We start from the raw sequence: 23798 nt of genomic DNA, 5'->3' as shown, positions 1-23798 counted from the left end.
TTCAAATGGAAGTGCACCTCACTTCCTACAGTTGCTGCAGGAATTGCTCTTCTGGTGCACAGAATCTAGGTTCCCCCTACTAGTTGTGGCTGTGTCCTTTCCTTACCCAGGCCATGCAACCCTCTCTTCCTTTATTATGGGTCTAGTCATCTAGAGGGAATTATTCATTAACTAAGGCACTAAATGCCTGTTTACTTACAGTGCAGCCATCTTCCAGAACAGCATATGTGAATTTGCTGTTTCCTTCAGCCTTGATCTCACTTTCTGTAGAGCTCATGAGTTTCAGAGCTTTTTTAACATTGCCACTGTCGTGGTCCATGTAGGCAATGCTGTTCTTGCAGTGGTAAGTGATGTTCTGGGAGGCACGGCTGGAGAGGATGCGCAGGAAGGCCAGCTGAACTTCAGAGACATCCTCTGGGAGCTCGGGATCTCCATAGCTGAACTGCAGAGTACCAACATAGGCAGGAGTGTTTGTTCAGTCATGTCTAGGCTCAGTCCACATCAGATTTTTTCACATACTAATTGTCTCAGTTTAATTTCAGAATTATTTTTAGTGTGTTGTGTTTGTTTTAGTACGCCCAAGCTGGGCTCATTTAACTGTGTTAACTGTGCTCATTTCTCACCTGGAAGCCTCCATTCATAGACTCTCCAAACCAAACGTGTTTCTTTCCACTGTTTCCACTGGTCCACCAGTTTTTCCTTGGCACAGTCCTGGGGTTAGCATTGAGGCAGGTCTCACCAGTTTCCATATTGCAGTAGACTTTAATAGCATCCATCTTGCAGCCTTGGTTAGGATCAACCCAGTACTCTCCTAGAGATAAGGGAAAATGTTAAGGGGCTTAATATTTTGGAGAAGAATCTGACTACATGATGGTAAACCTTATTTATATGAGAGATTTCTGAGCCAAATCAGGAAATGTATTAATTTTGACAGAAGAGATGCCAAAGAAAAAAAGATGACACAAAAAGATACTGAGTTCATGTGAATTTTGTAAGGGGAATGAAATTTGGAATAAATTTCGAACTTGTAATGTTTTTCTTTTTCCCCTAAAATGGTTTAAATATATGTTCACTTCTAAGGACACAAAGAGTGGAGTTGAAGTCAAATATATATTCTGTGTAAATGCATAGTTAATTATGTTTCAAATTGGTTTTACGTTTATCATCTTTTTCATTACATTTGATGGAAAACAAGTCAAATTTTTATGGAAGATAACCGCATTTAAATTCTCAAGTTAGAAAAACCAGAAAACCAAAACAATGCCCAAGACCTGCTACCACTGGTGAAAATAAAATTTAAACATACCACTCTTGAGCTCGGGATGGCAGAATTTCAGGTCTCGGCAGTTGCGAGCTGGATTCTTCCGTGAGCCATCGGGACTAATGATGTTTTCAATCTGGTTGTTAATGGATTTCATTGAAGAGATGATGTCACCCAGATTGATATCGTTCTCCTTGGGCTCATCTCGGTACTCATACCCATAGGAAACTGGACCTTTCTCACCAGCACCCAGGGCGGCTGCACCACCACAACATGGGCCAGGAGGTCCAGCAGGACCAGGAAGACCGGGCTGCCCTGGTGGACCCTAAAAAAATAATCAACAGGTTAAAACTAGAAGTCTGTGTGGGCTGTAGTCTTAAAAAAATGAAAATTCTTACACAAATATGTAGTTTATTAATTAATTAATTCATTCATTAATTAATTTTTTAAACAGATGTACAAACATCTGTTTAATAGATTAGACAGGCCTTTATTTTCTTAAAATTGTATTATTTTCCCCTTCATTTTGTCAAGTTTGACCATCTTTATGTGTCATCTTTATGGGCTTTGAGAAGGAACCCTTTCCACTAAAATCCAGAGAATGACCATTTCTTGGCTTTAGCAGGTGACTGTGATAGTGACACCTTTGCACCTCTGGCCTCTCTAGAGCAGTCTAGGAACCCCATTCCATGGCTTCCCAGACCCAAAGGGAAACTGAGAGGAGGAGATTCCATTGTTTGCAGAAAAGCCAGTGGTCAGCTGAGACCACCAAACTGCAAACAAGCTTCATGGCTTTGGATTTAGCCTTGGCAGCTAGATAACCTCCTGCCACAAATCTTGTCCATGAAATCGAGAGTTCCTGAGGGAGCTATTTAGAGTTGAGCATCCTCTGTTCCATGAGTGTTCCCAAAGATTTCCTGTGTGAGTTTGCACCATTTACTTACGGCAGGGCCGCTTTCGCCTCTGGTACCGCGGGGGCCGGGAGGACCAATTGGACCTGGGTAGCCACTGGTACCATCTTTTCCAGGCGGCCCAGCTGGGCCTGGGGGACCCTGGAACAATGAAGGACACAGAATAGTTTATCAGATAATTCAGAAATACATTGTGAGGTATTTCAAATATTTCTGTATGATTTCTCAGGTGTTTTTTCTTTCTTTAGCTGCTGTCTGTTAAGATGGCCAATTAAAATTTATGTCTGTATCTATGTCTATATTAACTGAACAGTCTGAATTTTCCTTGCAGTTAGGCTGAGTAAGCAGTTTTTCTTACCCTTGCACCAGAAGCTCCTGGACCTCCAATTGCACCTTGAGGACCCAGGGGACCCTAAAAAAAAGGAAAAGTCAGTCATACAACTCCTAGTACTATCTTGCAACTACCAGCATGTGCCTTCAATAAAGACATTGAAAATGTCTTCAAGATTATACAAAACACACCCTTATAAAAAGGCTGTGTCAGGCATGAGAGAATGGTGGTCATTCTTTAATCAGAAAAAAAATATTGAATGTTCTCTTACATGTTTTTATATAGAAATGTGCTATCCAAAATGCAAGAAAGCCAAATGACACCAATGAGCTTTGGATGAACCCTAATATTCATAAAAATACATAGCTATAGCCAAAGTGCTGCAGTTTTAATAATATTACCAGTAATGTTATTGAAATAATTTGATAAACATTCATGATTTCAAATACATCGACAGATTTGTTTTGCATGTGCAGTGCAAAGAACTAAGCCATTTGTTTAAAAGTTGTCTATCATCAAATGAGAATTTATCTTTTTTTTCCTCATGTGATATGTTAGACTGCAGGTTCTATTGTCTTATTGAATAAGTTGGTACTGGTGCTATCTTTGGTACGTTAATTGAGTGAGCTTTTTTGGTTTCTTGATTCTCACTTGGATCATGGTGGGTATTCATACATTTCTATAAAACAAATCCCTTCTTAAATATTTCCTGGTCATAAAAATCAATGGCATGCCTTTCTATTCTTGCCCTTCTATTCTCTTAGCTGTGTTCAAATGGTAATGCATGTTTTAGGGTAAGAAAGTGATAGAAAGAGTATGGAATTCAGTAGTTACAATGTCCTGCCCATTTTGCCCCAGTATTACTTTCTATAAAAGATACATGGCAGAAGAGATGTATTTGGACTCTGAGTAGCTTTAGTTGACTGTCTAGGATAGATTTCTAACAGACATAGGCATTCCAACCCCTATTTCTCTCTTTCCTAATTAAATCAGGAATAGCCTGATTTTATTATAAAAGAATATATAACAAATTTTTATTGAAAGGGTTGTAGTAAACCCATCTTTACTTCCTAACAGCTTCTTCCAGATCTATAATTATGCTTATATCATGTTGATTCAGGGAACCTGGATTGTGAAACATCTGACAATCAAATTTTCATAGATTCCCATCAAATTAGCTAAGGTTAATTAGGTGCCTGGGGCCTAAACACAGAAGCTAAGATCAGCTGTAATTCCCAATCCAATGCAAAATACTCACAGGAGGACCAGGGAGACCAGGGGTACCAGGAAACCCTCTGTGACCCTTTATGCCATTGCTGCCTCGTTCACCAGGTTCACCTTTATCACCACGAGGACCTTGAGGACCCTGTCAGGGTAGATTTGCAATAAAAGGAAGATAGAAGGAGATAAGAGCATTGCCCATATCACAGGAAATAGTGAATGGATGACATCACAAATACTTTAAATATGACTTACAGCAGGACCACGAGCACCAGCAGGACCAGTAGAGCCAGGAGGGCCGGGTGGACCCTGTGACATGGTAAGAATGAGAAGGTGGGGATCACTTGGAACTGCTTAGCCCACCTCTTTATTTCCAGATAAGTGGTATGTTCACAGCCAGCATGTGTTGGGAAACAAGGGGAAGCTCCACACACACTAGAATCAGCAAGAATTCTGGCCAGACCATTTTTGTACCAATGTCAGCCTTTCTCAGCTGCCTGTAGGCTCTGATCTGTACACAGGCACTATAGCCTTTCTTCCCTCTCTCAGTGAGGTGCTCACTGTGCTGGTGTCAGCACTGCTGAGAAATAACTTGAGGGCTTCCAAAGTTACTCCCTTAGTTTAAATAAATAACACATTGCTTGTGCTGCATGAGCACCAGATGGGATGGAAATTAGGACAGGGCCTGGTGGGATGATGTGCTTTTTGGCATCCTATGGAGTACATTAATTTTGGGCTTAATTTCTTCAAGTTTTCAGAACATAAACTCTGAGATTTCTTTCTTCTGGATATTCTTGTAGAACCAGTCCTTGATATCAAGAAACTCTGACAATAACAAACTCTTTAAAACTTCCTCTCTATTCCTGAATGAAATGGACTTTGCCTAGGAAGGGTATGTAAGTAAGCAGTAATCCATTTACTTTGGTCTTACCTGAAATCCTCTTTCACCAGATTTTCCAGGTGCACCAGCATTACCTGCAGGTCCAGGATGGCCAGGGGGTCCTGGAGGGCCAGGAGAGCCATTGTCACCACGGTCACCCTGCAGACAGTAAGGAGTAATAAACATCATGTTTTACAGAACTCAATATAAGGAGTATATTCAGTGGAGCACAGAAGGTTCAAGGAACAAATTACATAGCACATAGATTGCATATGTAGTTAATGTAGTTCATGTCTCATTTGGTGGACAGTCTAAGGATACTGGAGATTTCTTACTTTGCCTCCTGGGGATCCGTCACGTCCAGGCAAGCCATCAGAGCCAGGGTTACCCTGAAAAACAGAGTGGCACAGTTTGTTCACAAACTGCATGACCAGTAGACAGCTTGTTTCCCAGTAAGTTTCAGCAGTGCTCATCAAAGAAAGAGTTTTCAAGAGAAAAGAGTTCCTGGAGGTGGAGTGGCTCCTAAAAGACCTGTAAGACCTGCATTATTTTGTAGGCAGTGCAGTTCCAAGCGAGACAGATGATGTCTGCAGGCAGGGAATGGGATAGCAGGGACAGGAGGCCACATCTTACAGGAGGGCAGAATCTGCCCAGGCCCCTGCCTTGTGAATCTTAAAGCATATTTGCCCCCAGAAGCTCCCATTTTTAACTCACAAGGTAGCATGGAAATCCCATCCACTCACATCTCTGCCAGGCTCTCCAGGTAAGCCTCTTTGTCCAATAGGACCTTGGGGACCCGGAGCACCCCGTTCTCCTGGGATACCGTTGGTGCCTGGTTTGCCATCTTCACCCTGAACAAAAAGAGAAAGGATTCCATTGCAGATAATGTTTTTAGGAGATACCAGTGCATTTTGCATCTTATTAACTATGCAGGGATTTTGAAGGAGACCTAATGAAGTGATGGGCCAATGTGGCTTTCCTGGTTGTGAATACGCAAAACAAGAGGTAGAAACTTGGCCAAACTTGTTTCTTTTCATTGCTGGTAATATTCCTGCAAGGCCATTGAATGTTCCTCATTAACTGACAACTAAGAAATAATAAACAGATATATATCTTATGTGCCCAAAAACAGTGGCCAAAGCTGTTAACCAAAAAATGCTGGTCTATCCCTATATTAGTGATAAAATACAAACCAAGCCTCACTCTACCTTTTCTGAAGGGAGGTGAGGGTACTTTTCTATTTGAGTCATAATATTTAAGCAAGAAACATATTGAGAATTAAGCAAGGGTAAAGAACTAGTGGTAGGTGAGACTGTGACTTGGATCTTGAACCCAGGAGAGGTTACAGCTTCCTCCTCCTCATGATCCTCCCAAAGTGTGTGGAGTGGGTAATATATTCCTAGATATATCATATATATAATATAATCTGAAAGACAGCCTTGCATCCCACAGCAGCCAGATACCAGCCATTTAAAAGCCTGATCTTATGAATGTAAACAGAACTGTAAATTCACTCATCTCTGGACTAGAAAGCATTCAACCCCCCCACACCTCCAATACATTCCTTACTTTTTGTGTCTCTAAGCTATTTTTAGCACTTTTTGCCTCTCTATGCTAATTTTAGCAGCAAGGTTGGGGTTGTGTTGGGTTGAGGCTGCAGGTGCAGTGGAGGGCTCTCACCTTGGCCCCTGCCATCCCGGGTGGGCCGCTGGGGCCACGCAGGCCCGGCAGACCCGTGTTCCCTCGGCCACCAACGATGCCTTGAGGACCTGGCTCACCTGGAGCCCCCTGTTTGAGAAAAGGTCACTGCAGTCAGTGGGAGCACCTTCAACATTCCATAGGTGGCTGCTTGTTCTGGACAGATATAATCCCTGGCTCCTGGCTGAAGGGACACTTACCCTTTCTCCTCGGGCTCCTGGGGGCCCTTTTTCTCCTGGTGCGCCGGGCTCACCTCTGATTCCAGCAGGTCCTGGACCTCCAGGAGCACCAGAACTACCGGGGGGTCCAGGAGGCCCATCCTTGCCTGCAGGGCCTGCGTTACCAGGGGGACCTGGACTACCCTGTAAGGAGTTTTAAGAAGGAAAGCGTGAGCTGCACACATGCACTGGCATTGGTCTCATGAAAGCCAGCCAGACCTGAGTCATTGCCTGAAGGCAGATTTGGGGTCCAGCCCTGTGCACCCAAATCTGATCTGGTGTTGTAAGAGAATCCTTTTATGTATCCCTTTCACAGCTGGCATTTTTTATCCCCGCTGTCTGGACATACACCTGCACATTTTGGATGCCCAGTGCCTGTAATGCATCCTACACAGGGTACACATTCCTTACTCATGGCTCCACCACAGAAACTGGAAATAGGCCGCAGGCCCTTCTGCTTTCTTGAATCACTCCTGCCATATGCCTTTAATATGGTGTCTTGGACATGTACAGAATGAAATGGCTTTCATTATGGTCTTAGCTGAGCCAAAGAATTGCATTGGCTCTAATGGTACCTTAATTAAAATCCTGCTTTCTATTCTATACCATAAGGAGGATAAACTCTTTTGTGCAGATTTTTTTCTGAAGTACAAATATCATGTTCAGAATGTTTTTTCATAATATATTAATATATGTCTAAATGTATCCACAAAGTAGGACTAAAAGAAAAAGGGGATAAACCAACTTACATTGTTACCAGGGGGACCAGGTAGACCACGGGCACCAGGGAAACCAGCAGCACCCTAGAGGAGATCAATACTTTTAGTTGGTATTTTCTGAGAACTGGAAAAACAGGAAAAAATTGATTTTTACATACCTGCTATGTTTAAATTATAGTCATGTTTTGTTTGAAACCTGAATTAAATGCCCTGACACGGAACCAAAAGTCAATTTTTTTTTTTGTAAGAGGAGGTCACAGACTCTCCTCAAACTTGAGTTAATGGGATTTGAGATAGTTGGCAAAGATGGCAAGTAAATTTAATAACTGTTGAGCTAAGCCATTGCAGAGCTTTGGGTCATTGTGTCAAAAGCTATTTTGGCACCTTATATTAAAATTGAGGTAATCCAGATCACTATAGACTTCTACTTTAATTACTCCTTCTAGAACACTTTAAATATTCTTGCACTGTAAATACTATAGTAATTGAAGTTCTTATTTTTCATTTAGGTAACATTTTTTGTAATAGATAGAGGCATTTAGCAGTGACTAAGTAGGAGAGATACTCACAGGCCCGCCAGGAGATCCACGGTCTCCTTTTATTCCTTGGGGACCAGGTGGACCCTACATGGAAGGAAGTAGATAAAGCAAAGGATTTTATAAAGATTGAAATTATAGCAAGTGACAGTAAGTTTCAGGCAGTTCATCTCCTTGCACTTGGGCCCACTGAGGCTGAGGGAGGGCTGAAGAAACCCCTCCACAGCTACAAGGAACAGCCATCACTTACTGGGGCACCAGGGCCGCCCTGTGGACCAGCTGCTCCAGGGGGTCCGGCCTCTCCTCTCAGACCAGGGGGGCCTCTTTCTCCTTTGCCACCAGGCTCTCCATTTTGGCCCTGTAGAAAAATTATAGTGTTATATTACCACTAAAAAAGCAGATGATACTGTGACAAGAAATGCTGTCCAGGTACTCATCTGAAGGGAATTTAACTATTAAATTGTGTGAATGCGGTTGAACTCTACTGCCCCAGTGCAGGAGGGGAAGGACAAAGCCATTTGTCCTATGTGAGTAGTGCAGGAAGAGCAGTGCAGACACTTACTGGGGCTCCAGGGAAGCCAGCAGGCCCAGGAAGACCTTGTTCTCCTCGTTCACCCTGTAGAAAACCACATGTCAGCAATGGAAGATGTTAGAAAGATAAACTTCACTTTAAGCATTAGAGAATGCTGCTGTTAAGGCTGCCGAAGTTTCTTTGTCTTACCAGCCTTTGGAGAAAAACCCCACACATCTGATCCAAAACAACTTTTGCTCCAAAGAACTAAACAGAGCTGTTCAGGAATTAACTGATAATTGTCTAAAATGGAGTAAACTTAACTCAGCTACACCTGTATGAACCCTGAGCACAATCCGTGGTGTTCAACTGAGATCCCAGAGTGTAAATATAAAAAATATAAATACAAAAAAGGAGTCTTTTTGAAAGTTTACTTAACTTTAAATCAAGATGGACATGACTGTTGCTCACACTCCTGCCTTGCCCTGTCACCACAGCCCTCTGATCTCTTTGCAATGTTAAAAGCCCTGATTTTCTGAAGCCTTTGGTACTTTTAATCCCAAGAGTCAACAGGAGCTGAATGCGCTTGGTTTATTTACAACCCGAGCAATGTATATTGCTGATAGGGTGCAGCACTGATATCCACAGCAGGCAAGAGGAGGCATGGTGAGGTTATACAGGAAGAAAATAAAGGTTTTGTCACTTACAGGACCTCCACGTGACCCCATCGGGCCAGGGGCACCTGCTGGGCCAGTCTCTCCCTGCAGGGAACAAGGATGGTCACGGGGTGTTTGTCTTCTCCCCCGAGACAGCCACCCCGGGACTCCTTACAGTCCAAACCCCTTTGTGAGCGTGCTTTACCTTATCTCCAGGTGGGCCAGCAGGACCAGGGGGGCCAATGGGACCTACATTGCCCTAAACAATTGGAAAATGAGAAAATTACATATTTTGTATCAAAATATGACAGTGTTAACTCTTCTGTTTTGATAGTGTTTGTGTTTCAGCACAAACAGGTTGCCAAAGACACTTAAATGAAGCAAGTTACAGTGCCAAAGTGCATTTGCACACCATGTTTTGGAGTGATGCTCTGAAATCACACCACTTTGCAGTGTGAGAGATCTCCAACTGAGTGATGTCTTTCTTTTCCCCACCATCCAAACCTAATCCAAAACCACCTGAAATTATTAGGTCCCTTTCACTAATCTACAATAAAAGTGACCTGTTGCCCTAATTTTCAGTTAGATAGTTGATGCACATTTCTTCAGCATCTCCTGGCTAGCTCCCTGAGTTATTTCTTGCTTGAAAATTTAATCTGTACCTTATGGTCAGAAATAAATTTTTTATATTTCCTCCATCTCAACCAAGCTGCATTTTTACATTTGTCATCCCTCATTACTTTCATGTATATACTGCCTGCAGGTGGTGATTTGATAGATGTATATATTTCAAGTGCCTATTTTATGTGTATTTGCTATATAGATGTATACATATATCATATTTAGTAACCTGTAGGAATATTCTGTATGAGAATATTCACTACCGATGTCTTTTTGTGATTCATTATAACATCAGTCAGGTAGATTTTCTCTTTCCCTCTAAAACATGATTTCTTTCCCTCTAAAACATTGTCCCAGTCAACTACAATCTTTCTCCAAAAATTTCCATTACATTTACGCAAGGAGAGGTAATCACACAAACCAGTATTAGGCCTAATTTAGTTTACAAACCCAGTTTTGCACTGCTGGAGTGAAGCACAATGAGATAACAACTGTAGCTGTCCTAGACAGCATTATTCAGTGTGAGGTTACTCCTGTTCTAAGAGCTGGCTGTGTAAAGCTGATGGATAAACTGTTGGATGTTTAAATACTCACTCTCTCTCCTCTTGCACCAGGAAGGCCATCAGCACCTTTACCACCAGGTTCTCCCTAGGAATTTTAAGACATAAAAACCATGAGCAGAAAGGAAGCATGAGTAGGTGAACCTGAACTGGGGGGAGGATCTCATACCGAGGGTCTCTCAGTAGCCAGGTTTTCTTAATGAAACTGGGTATGATATTTTGCCCAGTATTCAGCATCAGATACTACATTCTTTGATGAGAAAAAAACCCAAATTGATTCAAAATCAAGCCAGGCCAAATTGTCTTTCCATGGTATGAACTATTCTCATCATTAATTAGATTCATTAGAACTCTTTTGATGTACCCATCCCCCAAGACACCCAGCAGCAAATTATCTAGCATGGATTAAACTGAGGGAGAAATCCCATATTTTTTAATATCTAGAACCCACATCCCATTGCTAAATCAACAGTGCTGCTACAGAGTCTGCACCTCTGAAATCAGGCCAAAGTGAAGACATGGACAAACCCAGTGCCTTGTGGGACACTAACATTAAATCAGTGTAAAATCAAAAGTGTGTGTGTGTTACCCTCTCCCCTTTTGGTCCAGGGCTTCCAGAAGCTCCTCTTTCTCCTGGCATTCCCTGTAAGCCAGGCGGTCCTGTGCCTCCAGCGGGACCAGGTGGGCCAGGAGGACCCTAAGGAATAACAAAAAATAATTAGAAAAAACAGAATTAACCCAAATGGTAGCAGAATAGCAGAAAAGGAAACATTCTGTGGGTACCTTGGCACCTTCTGTGCCAGCAGGACCTGGTCCACCTCTTGTTCCAGGAGGTCCTGGAGGACCTTGTGCACCACGTTCTCCTGGGATACCATTTTCACCCTGTGATAAAAAATGAGTTATTCTTTGTTCTCAGGCTCATATTTTGTTAATTAATTTATGTCATTACAAAATTTGCTTTATTATTTACCTTAGGGCCTGGGAATCCAGGTCCTCCAATATCACCCTTTGGCCCCTGGTTCAGAGAAAATAAATGTAAGTTAGCCATGAACTTTACTTAGTACATCTGCACTGTGGTTGGCACTATGTTGGCACTCCTCTATTATTCCCCCAAATCAGACTTTGCTGCTCTGAGGAGAGCTGAGAGCTGTCTTAATTTAAAACCATAATTTAGCAAGAACTTTTCATTAATTTTTATTACTTAAAAAAAAAAAAAAGGAATTTACTACTTACTGGTTCTCCAGGCTTTCCATTCTCTCCAGCTGGTCCTGGTCCACCAGGCAATCCCTATATGAAAGAACAGCATTATCCATGGTACACAGATAAGGAAGTTATGCCTTTTCCATCTTCAGATTTTTGCTTTTAACAAAAAGAAGTGTGGCCAACTCATTCCTTGTAACTTTTGTAAAGTGGTTGATCTGTTATATTGTATTATATTCAAAACATGTTGATATCTGGCACTCCAATATAAATGTTCACATGCATATATATATATATATATTTAATTTTATGTGTGTTACTCTATTAAAAAGAATCAGAAAACAATGAACACACAGTACCTGGAGGCCAGGTGGGCCTGCTGGTCCTGGTTCTCCTCTCTCTCCAGAAGCACCCTAAAATCAAACAAATGAGGAAAAAAATCCATGAACTTGCCTGAGAACACTTTAATATATAAACACCTCCTCACCACCTCTAATCTACACCTGATGATGACATTGCACAAGCTCAAAAACCAATGTGTGTTGGTGTTGTGGTATTTGCTCTTTTCACTCCAATTCTTAGATGTGATTCAGCAGACACATTTTAATTTGACAGGAGTTTGAAATGCCATAAACATTAAAGGGAGCAACAATACATTTCTGCTAGAAAACACCAAGAGCTCTAAATTGACTTTTCATTTCAATCTATACCAAGTACACCTGACTCAAGCTTCTCCCACCAAAGTTTTGAATATTTGTTCATTAAAACAATGGCAAAGAAGAGCTCTTTTATTTGTCTTCATAAAGGAGATTTATTTATATCATTAAAAATATTTTGCTTCTGCTAAATTCCCAGTTTCTATCTGTAGCTGCCAAACCCCCAGTCATTGCCTCAGATGGGCCCACCACACTTACAGTAGGTCCTGGAGGACCTGGAAGGCCAACATCACCATTCTTCCCAGCAAGACCCTATTCAAAGACAAAATTAGGCTATGGTTAGAAAGTGATACCACTTTTGTAAGACTCATCAAGTTATTATTAATATTGTGTCATTATTAAACAAAATATTAGCAAAACTTACAGGTGGTCCAGGGGGTCCACCAGGGCCTCTTTCTCCATTCTTGCCTGGTGCACCCTTACAAAAAAGAAAGACTACATTTGAAATACTTGTTTCTGGTCAGTGACAATTGTCTAAAGCAGCAGCATGAGCTAGCCCCACTGTGGAGCAATTTAGTTTAACATTTGACTCATCAAGCATCAGCACAGAAGAGGAGAAATCCCACTCACCTCATTGCCCTTAGGACCAGGGAAACCCATCACACCAGGCTGGCCACGGGGGCCTGGAGGGCCAGGTGGGCCAGAGCGTCCAGATTCACCCTGATTGCCCTGGAATAAGCAAAAAGAAAGGAAGATGTGGCATCTGTGAGGTGAAATAAAGCAATTCCCTGGACTCATTCAACATTGAGTGAGGGGGAGACACTGTTCAAAACTCATTATGTGTTCTGTACTGCAACTGTGGCCCATCTACTCTGTATTTTACACAGCACCGAATGACAGAGTTTGCAGGCTGCTCTTACAATGATGCAGCATAAGAAGGGCTCTGGTAGTTAAAGCAAACAGAGAGGAGGGAATAAATCTGGCTGTGATAACAACCTGTCATGTGGATGCTGTGGGATTAGGGTAGGGTCGGGTCAGCAGGAGGACTGGGATAAAATATTTGCACAATGTACGTACGGGAGGGCCAGGCTTCCCATCGCTTCCAGGGCTTCCTGGAATTCCGGGCAAGCCCTGCAAATTGAAGGAAAATAAAAAGTGTTATACTTCAGTTTAAAGTGCACATTATGAAGTCTCAATTCAATATTGAAACTATTGCTTGTTATCATCCTCTTTAATAAAGATCTTCCCATTTCCCTCAGCCCATGAAGGGTGAAAATTGGAGAAAGCAAACAAATTCTGCCATTATGGGTTTATTGTTTTTTTCTGAGACTTGTATATAAGCAAGACACCAGACATTATTCAACTAACACAAAAAAAATTTCTTTCATTATGTTGGAAGAAAACCATATTTAGATGGAAAAAAAAAAGAAACAATTCTGACTACACACCTCTACCTGAAAGCAACACAATGTGCAACACTTTTTAATTAACTTGTTTAAATTTCTAAATATTATTTTTGTTGTATTTTAAATAGTTAATTTTCCTTGCCAATAAAATCTTGTTTAGCTCCTGGAGGCCTGTAGATGGGCTTGTGAATGTCAATCTATTTGTTGTTAGGAGTTGTTAATTATTAGTACAGCTCGTAGAATGTTGTTCCATGTACACTTAGATGTTGTCTGCACAATAGGCCTTACTGATCTGTACTGTAATGTAAATCTTACTTATCTTACTGATATGTACTGTAGAAAAGTGACCTACAGCTTGTTTGCACTAATTAAAAATAAGCAAAAAATAAAATACTCATGTATATTGAAATATCTAATTTCTAATTTAATTATTTAAGTCTATTTACGTAATAACTGAAATAGAAACATATTTAAATAAAATCCTGTAATACCTAATGTTAGAATTTGCTGAAATGTAAAGAAATGCAGAAAATCACCCAATGCTGACTCATATTAAAGGCATTTCTCATGGCAGGGCCTGGCATGCTCTGGGAGCCTCCCAAAGCCTCCTGACTCTGTGGTGGCAGTGTCCTGGGAATGCCCTGTGACTCTGCTCCATTACCTGTCCCACCATGAATGGATGCTACTGCTGCCTAAAGGAACTCATAGAAAGGATTTCTGGTTTTGGACTCCTCTACCACATCAGCTCAGATGAGCCATCTCTAACAGAGTTTAACCCATTTCCTCAGAGATGTCCTGTCTTACTCTCATTCCAGGAAGACCTGGGCCTCCGTCTTGTCCACGCTCTCCTGCAGGTCCGCTGGGGCCAGGGGGGCCTGGGCTGCCACGCTCACCTGCAGGACCCTGGAAAGAGATGTGGAGATCCACAGCCAAGGAATCAGCTTTGAATCTGAAATTGTCCATCCAAAGTCACATGGATTCTCCAAAAGTTTGGAGGATTCCTTTGGAGGAAGATTTGTACCTTTTCGCCTGGAAGTCCATTGCTACCGGGCATGCCACGGAAGCCAGGGGAGCCCTGCCAGATAAAAAACAAATTATGGATCACAGGCAGTATGACACAGGCAATAGCAACTGGGTTGTCTTCTAAACTATTTTTTTCCAGCTGAGATAGATCCAAGAGCTGCAATTCAGGAGAAACTAGATAAGAATTCTCCCCAGTTTTGCAACCCAGTTCACATCTGGAATTTTCTGAGAAGATACATGGAGCCAAATTTCTCCTGGAAGTGTTCTGAACTTCAGAATTTTCTGTGTCTGTCTTGGCTCAAAAGGTCATGTACCATAGCTCACCCTTTCTCCAGGGGCACCAGGTACTCCGTTCTGCCCAGGTTCTCCATTTGCGCCTCTCTTCCCTTCCTCACCAGGAGGCCCAGGAGCACCTGGGGTGCCGTTTTCACCCTGGCAGCAAAAGAAACCAAGCCCATCAGGGAGTTGGAAGTCTCCAAAAAAACAAACAGATTTTGTATGGGGAAAGATTCAGGGTTCAGGCTTCCTTGAAAGAAGTAATTTGAAATCACTTACACGCTCGCCTTTTGGGCCTGGATCTCCTTTTGCACCATCCTTACCAGGGTCTCCCTAAAAAGTAGAAAATCCCATTAAAATTATCGGTTGTAGCTGGGCATCTTTCTAGAGCTACTAGACACACTGAAATACTAGGAAGTAGACATTATATTTCAAATTATTAACTCATTGTTTTTTATTTATCATTCTGCAACGGAATCAGCATGCGCTGTCCGAACCTGTAAGTGAAAGCCATGGGACTCCTTAAAAATGCAGTAAAGGAAAGAAGCGATACAATCTTAAACACCATTGAGTAAAATTTTATGTCTGTTCCTGAGCTATTTCAGACATCATTGAGTCTTTTGTTGAAAGTCCCTGACAAAGAGCTACATGTGGTGTAAGGCTGTAAGAAAAGGGCCTGCTGGGGTAAGTGACAATGAAAGACCAGATACAACTCATGGTGTTTAGTGGACTGTGGACTCAGCCCTTGGGAATTAAAACAAGTGAAAATAAGACTGTAAAATGTGGGGTTTTTTGATGTAGCCGATTTACACAAGCAGTATCTTTGTTGTATCTGAATTGGTAGATAATTTAGGAAATCAGTTAGGTATTATCACCATATTTACGTATAATGTTTATATATAGCAACACCTATATGTATGAAACAAAATATGTTATATATTTATAAAAATATTTTCCTATTTTCATATTAAAATAATTTATTAGACTATTTCAAGTAAATAGGAGAAGATCAATGGGGTTTTTTTAATGGTATCAGGCTTACTTCCACCATATTTGTTGGTACAAGCAGTGTAAATACCATTAGTAACTCACCGGACTGCCTTTTGCCCCAGGGTTTCCACTTGCACCTGGAGGACCTGGAAGACCACGGCCTCCTGGCAGACCAGGAGCACCAGGAATACCAGAAGGTCCCTGCAGAGAGAGAAAAACAGACAGAGATGAAGAGAGAGTGCCATTGGTGGACTCTACCCAGTCCAAACAGTGACCCTCACCAACAGAGTGCAGCAATGGCAGAGATGTGCGAAGTACCCACCATTTCACCCTTGTTGCCAGGGCTTCCAGCTCTTCCAGGAGGGCCCTGGAAAAATAAATTTAACAGAGTAACCAATTCAGCTAACCCAGGACCAGAACAAAGGGCTCTGTGAAGAGCAGGTGGCACAGCACCTCTCAGGTCCCAAGTGCTATTGATGTACCTGAGGCCCAGGTGGCCCAGCATTTCCCTGAGGACCAGGTTCTCCCCTCTCTCCAGGACTACCACTAACACCAGCAGGACCAGGAGGACCAGCTTCACCCTATGGAAAAAAAACCCCAGTAAAATCAGAAAATGAAGGCATTTTAGTAATCTCCAGGGCAATCAGCATTAAATTAATGGTTTCTACCACTTGGTGGTGTTTTGTTGTGGGCATTCACGAAAGTGATGAGGGATTGGGTTTGTCTCATGCTGCATACAGCACATCTGTTCTAGGCTTGCAAACAGTGTAATAGCAGCCAGGAAAAGGAGGACTCATAAAATAATGATGCAGAGTGACATCAGCTGTGTAACTAGAGAAAGGACCAAATCCCATGTAGTTATGTGCCTTTAGTTGAATACCTTAAAACCTGGAGAGCCTGGAAATCCTGCAGTTCCAGGGGGACCTGGGGGACCCTTAAAAGAGAAAGAAATAATATTAATGCAAAAAGTAAAAGCCATATGGAATTAATCTTAAGTTAAAAAAGGGAGTCTGATTATGAGATTTTTCTCTGAGTAAGGAAACACCTGGAAACTAGCAAATATAAATCATGCCGTAAAAGATGAGATTTGGCTAGTCCTAAAATATCACACCTACATCTCAGTTACCCTGACTTTTACATGTTCAGCTGAATTTCTGTGTTTTAAATTTAAAAACATTAAATCTATCATTAGGGAGATTAAGTTATAAAAAACTTTCAAAATTTGTTCTAATTATAAAAAAAGAAGGAGAAAAAGTCAATGCAGCTGTTACACACCCAAGTGGACATGCTCAGGTTTCTAGGCAGATGGAAAAGAAAAATATTTGCCAACTCCGGACAGCAGAATAATTTATTTGATAAGATCATTCAAAATTTGATCTTCATGTAGTGCAGCAATTCCATCCATCTATATGTTCTCTGAGAATAATCTGGGTTTGGATTTTTGCATTTCCTGATTTACAGTGTTAAAGCTCTCCTATTGCCCTTTGTCCTTTAAGCACATTAACCAAAACAATGAAATATACACAACTGAAACACAAATAAATATAATGCTCATTCTTGAACAAGTGCACCCCAATTTTGGGTTTGCTGGCACTGCAGAACATCTGCTAGAAGTAATTGGACTAAAGCAACACAAATACTGAAAGTCAAAGTTGCCTTACAGGTGGGCCTGCTGCTCCTGGAGATCCGTCTTTGCCATGGGCACCCTACAGAAAGAAGAGAGGTGTTAGGTACAGAGCCCTACCCTGGACACAGAACCCACATCCTTTCTTGTCCATGACTCTGGAACTGTATTTTTGTGTCTGTTCTTTTCCACTTAGTTGACCAAAACCCAAGGATTCCTTAAATGAGAAATTCCAAAGTAATGATTAACTAAATATTTTGTGAAGGAATATCCAATACTTCACGTGACTTGCACTGTGACAGGAAGATGTAAAAATACATTCGTATTAAACTGCTTAAAGAAATAACAGCTACATTCACATTGTCTATGTGAATAAGTAAGACTGCAATAGATGTGTACTTCAAAGTAACAGTTACTTCTGATTCACATAAAAGACTAAATTTCACTCCAAAAACCTGAAGAAAACAGATGACTTAAACCCTGTTGCCTGTCTTGTAGCCATATTGGACCACACCCTCTGCTCAGATCATGCAGTGTCTGCACAAGGGGCTGACTGTAAACTGCTTTGTAGATTGTGTTGAATGCTATAAAATAAGAGTTCCTTCAGAGCGAGGGATGTACCCTCTAACCTGCCAAAGGGGAATTTTATAGTTTCCCACAAGTTACTTCTGAGATTGCATTTTTTCCCTCTCTCTACCGTCCCCTGCCACTCTCTGCTTCTACTCCTCCTCTCTGCTTCTCTTTGCCAAACCTGAGCTTATGCTGAAACACTAAACTCTTCCTCAATGTGTAATCATATCAAAAAGCAAAACAGGAAATAAGGTAGTGAACGTGCTGTGGGTTAGAAGCATTACATCTTTAATTGGGGACTGAAAAGTTCTCATGTGAGATTTTTTCATGCTATATAGTTTTTTACTCCTTCACATTACAACTGCTTTAAGGACGTAGGGAATTCTCAACATATTGAATCCAAATATGTGCTGCCTCTGGATGAGAGCAATGTCTGCAATTACTTACAGGGCCACCGGGATTCCCAGGTCTTCCTCTTTCTCCAGCTGGACCTCTTGGTCCCTAGAACACATAGTAAAAATGAATCTGTTAAATGGCCTCTAAAATCAGATGGCTCAGCAAATAGACATTGCTCTTATTTGTGTAACTCACTATAGTCCACTGCATGTGGTAAAATTAAAAGGATGAGGAACAACTCAGTTAACATTTAAACACTCCAGGATGCACATATTTACCGGTTGGCCTGGTGCTCCATTTACTCCAGGAAGACCAGTTTCACCCTATTACAGAGAGAAAAGAAAATGAACTTTGGTGAGAACATTTTTTGGTTTATTCAAGGGGAAGAGACAGAGAAAAAAGCCCAATTTGTTATCCCTTTCTATGGGGTATCCTGAGCATGAACGGAATTCTGGGAAGTGTAAACAAGTGTCAAATCAAAAATTAAACAGGAAATAAAAGTCAGAAAGACTCCGCTTTCAAAATACTATGCAGGAAAGTCAGATGACCAAGACTTGTCCCTTCATTTTGGTATCTCATGTTTATTACGGCTGGAAAATTGGGACATGGTGTGGTTCTGAATGACTAACTCCTTCAGAATGATTTGTATTCTTTTCATGGAGGAATTAAATGTGGTTTTTTAATGCTTATTGTATTTTTAATTGTTTAAGATGCAAAGCACAGCTGTACAACAAATAATGGCGTCATTACTCTACCTACTTAGAAAGATGACACTCTAGATTTTTACCTTTGGACCAGGAGCGCCACTGTCACCTTTGGCACCATCTTTTCCATCAAAACCCTGTGGGAAAGTGAAACCATATCTGTGAATTTTATTCCTCCTGCATTCTGGAAAACTTGAATACTTTTGGCAAATGTTAAGCCCTCAAAAGGGGCATATTTTCAATAATGAGTGCTGTCAACTGTTGGAACCCTTTTCAGTATTAGGGATCGAGCTCTACAACTGAGGTAACCAGAAAAAAAATTGAATATTTGTTATGGAAGTTTAGATGCCATTGTGCAGAAATTAACTTTAATTCTATGATTCAGTCTTGGAAATGACTGAAAGACCACAACTGTGCAACACCATCATTCAAGGAGAGTAACAGAGTGAGCTATAATCAATATACTCAATACTTACTCGTTGGCCTTTCATCCCAGGCATCCCAGGCATTCCAGGGTGTCCTTTGTGACCCTAAACACATAAATATAGAAAGATTAATAAATAATGTACTTATTGTATGAAGGGCACAAGCCAACTTTCATTATGTGTCATGTTCACTTGACTAACTTGATATGGGAAAACAAAACCTATGATTAGAATACAATTGTTACTGGGAGATTTTCCATACCGGTAATCCAGGAATTCCACGGTCTCCATTCCTGCCTGGTCTTCCTGGTTCTCCCTGTTGAAAGAAAATAAATTTTTTGTTTAGTCTTTTTTTATTGCTTGACTTACTGGCAAAGCACCAGTTGAGGTAGAACAAGGTGAGCTGGAGTAAGCAGGTGAAACTTCCACCAAACATAGTGGTGGTCATGCAAATCCTCCCAGGGTGATAGTTCACTCTGTCACTGCTTCCTGCAAAACGACTGCCAAAATTTATAAACTCAGCTTTTAACAAGATTCTAGTTAATTTCTAAGCTACTTCAAGACAACCTTTACAAGAGATGATTCCAGAAAACTTATTTTTCTTGTTCTCTGTTGTCTTGCAACTTAATGAACTTTTTTCTTCCTATTTATTAATAATGGGATGAATAATAGTAAACTTACATCTTTTCCTGGTGGACCAACTGGGCCTATCATTCCAACAGGGCCTGGAGGTCCCTGTAGAAAAGTAATTAATATTAACCACAATAATAACAAATATTAAGTCTTCTTCAAGCTAAAAATGCATTAGGCATAACAAATACTTGTACATTTGACATGCATCATAATAAACAACTAGGATAAACTGCAAAATTTCCACACACTGCATTGGTGACACAGATTCATGTCTTTAACATGCACAGAGCTACTGAGTGGGTACATACGGGAGGGCCAGGTTGTCCTGGTTCTCCAGGGGAGCCCTGGTATCCAGCAGAGCCCTGGAATGCAGCAAAAAACTCAGTCAAGATGTGAACAGCTACATGCACCATTCCACGGTGCAGTTATATTTTATATAATTATATATTCTATATAATTTCCCATAATTGTAAGGAAAACTGTAGTCAGATCAGTCAACAGATGACCAAAGGTGAAATTACCAGAAAGAGGTAGAACACGCCTCCTTGAAAACAGAATTAATCTGCTCCTCCAAAAGGAGATGGTTGTTCAAAAACTCAGACCCTTGGTGTGTTCACTGAATGTGTATCCCCTATTCCTTTACCTCCTGTTAATATTTTGCATGTATAGACATTTGGGAATGTCGGCAGGATGTCAGGCAGTGGCATGACTTCAAATAATGTTAACCATGACAATCCATGGACTTGCAGAAATCTCAAGGGGTACACAAGGATTTAAGCAAGCACAGTATATTCACCTCAGCTCTTGAGTCTTGGTGATGGTACAGCCCAAAATGACATTTATTCATAAAACTCTTCAGCATAGTATCCAGATTTATCAGTTGGAAAGGTGCTTAATATTTATGACAGAGAAAAGGAGGAGCTCATATAAAAGAATACAAGGTGATTACAAGAAGATAAATGTTACTTACAGGGGGACCTGCATGTCCAGGTGGGCCAGGGGGGCCACTGGGGCCAGGAGGTCCTGGAAAGCCACTCTACGGCATAGATTAAAAAACAGTAGTTACATTAATGTAATATAGCTATGGAACTTAATATAGTTGCAATAGCCATCAATAACTGTGAAATAAAGTTTTACATAATTCAGAGAAAAATCCTCGGTGACCTGCACTTGGTGCAGTAAAAAGGAAGCAGCAGTATATTCACACAGTGCTGAAGAAATTTATTGTCTAGTTGTCCATTCAGAAAAGGCTTCACTGGGTTGCTCCTTGCAAGCTTGGCTAACATACTCCCAAGGAGTTTTCAGAGCTGCAACTTTTAATTTTTGAGACACCACTGCCCTTCTCTAGACCCCAGAGGGATGCTCAGAACTCTCCTTTTCAGCTGCCTGAAGGGGAAGAATGGAAAATAGAACTGAATTTCTGTTAGACAGAGAAAATGAGTGTCAGCTTCTCTGCCATGTAACTGAGCTTAATTAGCCAACACTAGAGACTCATCGTGACCTAGGGATACACTGAATTAAGGCCATACTTTTGTTGTAGTCAGTAAGGCAAACACTTCCATCAGTGAAATATTTTCTGAGCTTTAACAGTACGAAGCCATAAGAAAGAAATGAGGTCTGAACTAATCAAACCTCAATATTTCTACTTCTTGTACCAACAACCACAGAAGCATTTGATACTGCAAAACAGAAAACATTTCTAAGTTAGCACAGTGGTCTAGTGCAGCTATAGGGCGTTCTTTAAAAGAAAGCTTTTATTAAACTCTTCATGTGTTTCCTACAGCCAGAATAATCACATATATGGATGATATGAGGATCACTGTGTGCTTCAGTACTGGCAGAATATTCCATGGTTAATATTGCATGGAATGTATTTCACAGGATTTTGACATATGGTGTCAGAAAAGGTCATGTATTTCATGTCATTTCATGAACCTAATTTTCATAATACAAGATTATCAGTATTGCTGTACTATACTGGCATATGCAAGACAGTACTTTACTATACTACAAAAATAAGTAATATTAGTTCACAGTTGTCTTTTGTCTAAAAAAGTGTGCCATGTTAATATTTGCTATTTTCTAGGAGAGAAGTACAGCAAGAGGCAGAGTTGTGAGGGTTTGGGAAATGTAGCTGCCTTTGATATGAATACAATGAGCAGTCCCTGTCAATTGTTAGAACTCATTTGGTATAAAGTAGCTATAGATCCAACCAGAATTGAAGCCATCAACAGCAATCAATCAATAAGACATGTGGCTATAAACAAATGAGATATAATCTTTTTCAAGTTACACACTGAGGAGATAAACTGATCGTTACGGGTGTGCTTGCTGCTAGAATTTCCAGATTTTGAACAGATGAGCATGCTCCAGTTAGAGAATGTGCACTGGTGGAAAGAGACAAGGACAATATGTGGAGGTTACATGGGCAAGTGAAGAGAAACTGTGATGTAAAACACAAAACCAGTCTACAAGTGGTGCAAAGCCATGGGAATGAATGCAGCAATAGAGAGATGTGTGACTGAGGAAATACCAGGCATGGTAACCACACGCAGCCAACGTTGCTACAATATATTATTGTTTTGCTAGTATTCCAAATTATTTCTTTTTGGATATTTATTCATTAGGAGTATTTAAATTAAAATTGATAAATTTATAAAATAATAAAGAAATTAGTCTATGTAATGAAAATTATAAACGTTATTTAGCTTTAGTGATTTCAGCCACATCTGCCTGTAACTGCTGGTACTTGCTTTGAGGTCATGTATGCTATGATACAATATAAAAGCCTTTATGACCTGAAAATATACAGACAACCCTGAAGATATTCTAGGGTGCTCAATAAAGTAGTTTGGTGGTTTTTTTTTAACCGAAGTCCAGGAGTCAGAGCACAAGAAATTACTAGTCACTTCCAGGAAAAAAGCCAAAATAGAGACGAGTTAACAATAATTGTTAACTGAAGGAGCCTCTGTTATCTGCCTTGGTTCAGCACATCCCATATTAAGGCACCAAGTAGCAGAATGTGGATGGCATGACAGCTGTGGGTGAAAACTGTGAGGAGTGAATATGAATAAATGAATAAACAAGGACAAAAATGGATGGTTGAAGAAAAATGCATGGATGATCATATTAGCAAATGAGGGAGGTAGAAATAAATTAAAATAAATGTGAGAAAATAATGACTTTAGTTCAGGAAAAAGAGCTGTTATAATTAGTGAACCTAATTTCACAAGATGATAGAGTGGAATTCCTCTCCTCTCCTCTCCTCCTTCAATTTTCTTGGAACAGCCTTACAATGCTGCAACATGTGATACCCAAACCATGTTATGCAGAATTGGGCTGAAAATAGTGATTATGCCTAATGAAGCGCAGCCAATTTCCAGTAGCAGCAATTCACCACACCCTCTCTGTAGCAGATTGCCTGAATCAAGAACACTTCATGTTATCTCTAAATCCCAGTGCCTAAAAGGAGAATAATCAGTTGCAACATTTAGTTTTATATTACACATGAAACATAGCTCAGGTACAGCTCTTAGAGGCAGTCCATGCTTTTTCTCACTTAAAAACTTGAAAATCTTGGACTAGGTCTAGCAGGTAGATACAGCATCCTTAGAACACAGTCTGAGTAGCTGTGAGTAAAAAAATGGTGATTGTAAAAAGAAAAAGTGAAAATATTTTGAGTTTTGGGATGAACAAAGTTTATAAGAAGGGTTTACTCACTTGTTATCAGGCAAGTTTGAATTGTGGAAAAGTTAGCATGTGGAATACCATA

General features: G+C 40.7%; 1 protein-coding gene across 1 annotated transcript in view; it reads right to left on the bottom strand.

The window, feature by feature from the left end:
* Window positions 1-23798, bottom strand: part of COL3A1 (collagen type III alpha 1 chain) — a 47921-nt gene that overhangs the window by 1657 nt on the left and 22466 nt on the right. The window contains exons 6-50 of the mRNA XM_014266999.2: window positions 20997-21062; window positions 20335-20388; window positions 20075-20128; window positions 19656-19709; window positions 19445-19498; window positions 19052-19105; window positions 18543-18587; window positions 18316-18369; window positions 17336-17380; window positions 16555-16608; window positions 16157-16255; window positions 15997-16041; window positions 15777-15875; window positions 14964-15017; window positions 14733-14840; window positions 14407-14460; window positions 14190-14288; window positions 13057-13110; window positions 12610-12708; window positions 12404-12457; window positions 12238-12291; window positions 11683-11736; window positions 11357-11410; window positions 11094-11138; window positions 10907-11005; window positions 10713-10820; window positions 10158-10211; window positions 9148-9201; window positions 8994-9047; window positions 8338-8391; window positions 8026-8133; window positions 7809-7862; window positions 7270-7323; window positions 6503-6664; window positions 6285-6392; window positions 5348-5455; window positions 4940-4993; window positions 4656-4763; window positions 3980-4033; window positions 3762-3869; window positions 2531-2584; window positions 2206-2313; window positions 1307-1586; window positions 624-811; window positions 200-442 (exon numbers count right to left, since the gene is read on the bottom strand). Coding sequence (XP_014122474.1) covers window positions 200-442; window positions 624-811; window positions 1307-1586; window positions 2206-2313; window positions 2531-2584; window positions 3762-3869; window positions 3980-4033; window positions 4656-4763; window positions 4940-4993; window positions 5348-5455; window positions 6285-6392; window positions 6503-6664; window positions 7270-7323; window positions 7809-7862; window positions 8026-8133; window positions 8338-8391; window positions 8994-9047; window positions 9148-9201; window positions 10158-10211; window positions 10713-10820; window positions 10907-11005; window positions 11094-11138; window positions 11357-11410; window positions 11683-11736; window positions 12238-12291; window positions 12404-12457; window positions 12610-12708; window positions 13057-13110; window positions 14190-14288; window positions 14407-14460; window positions 14733-14840; window positions 14964-15017; window positions 15777-15875; window positions 15997-16041; window positions 16157-16255; window positions 16555-16608; window positions 17336-17380; window positions 18316-18369; window positions 18543-18587; window positions 19052-19105; window positions 19445-19498; window positions 19656-19709; window positions 20075-20128; window positions 20335-20388; window positions 20997-21062 — 3720 coding nt within the window. The remainder of the gene's footprint in view (window positions 1-199; window positions 443-623; window positions 812-1306; window positions 1587-2205; window positions 2314-2530; window positions 2585-3761; window positions 3870-3979; window positions 4034-4655; window positions 4764-4939; window positions 4994-5347; window positions 5456-6284; window positions 6393-6502; window positions 6665-7269; window positions 7324-7808; window positions 7863-8025; window positions 8134-8337; window positions 8392-8993; window positions 9048-9147; window positions 9202-10157; window positions 10212-10712; window positions 10821-10906; window positions 11006-11093; window positions 11139-11356; window positions 11411-11682; window positions 11737-12237; window positions 12292-12403; window positions 12458-12609; window positions 12709-13056; window positions 13111-14189; window positions 14289-14406; window positions 14461-14732; window positions 14841-14963; window positions 15018-15776; window positions 15876-15996; window positions 16042-16156; window positions 16256-16554; window positions 16609-17335; window positions 17381-18315; window positions 18370-18542; window positions 18588-19051; window positions 19106-19444; window positions 19499-19655; window positions 19710-20074; window positions 20129-20334; window positions 20389-20996; window positions 21063-23798) is intronic.

The sequence above is a fragment of the Zonotrichia albicollis genome, chromosome 10 (assembly GCF_047830755.1).
Source record: "Zonotrichia albicollis isolate bZonAlb1 chromosome 10, bZonAlb1.hap1, whole genome shotgun sequence".
NCBI lineage: Eukaryota > Metazoa > Chordata > Aves > Passeriformes > Passerellidae > Zonotrichia > Zonotrichia albicollis.
The sequence above is the reverse complement of the archived record's forward strand: the minus strand, read 5'-3'. Positions and strand labels throughout refer to the sequence as shown.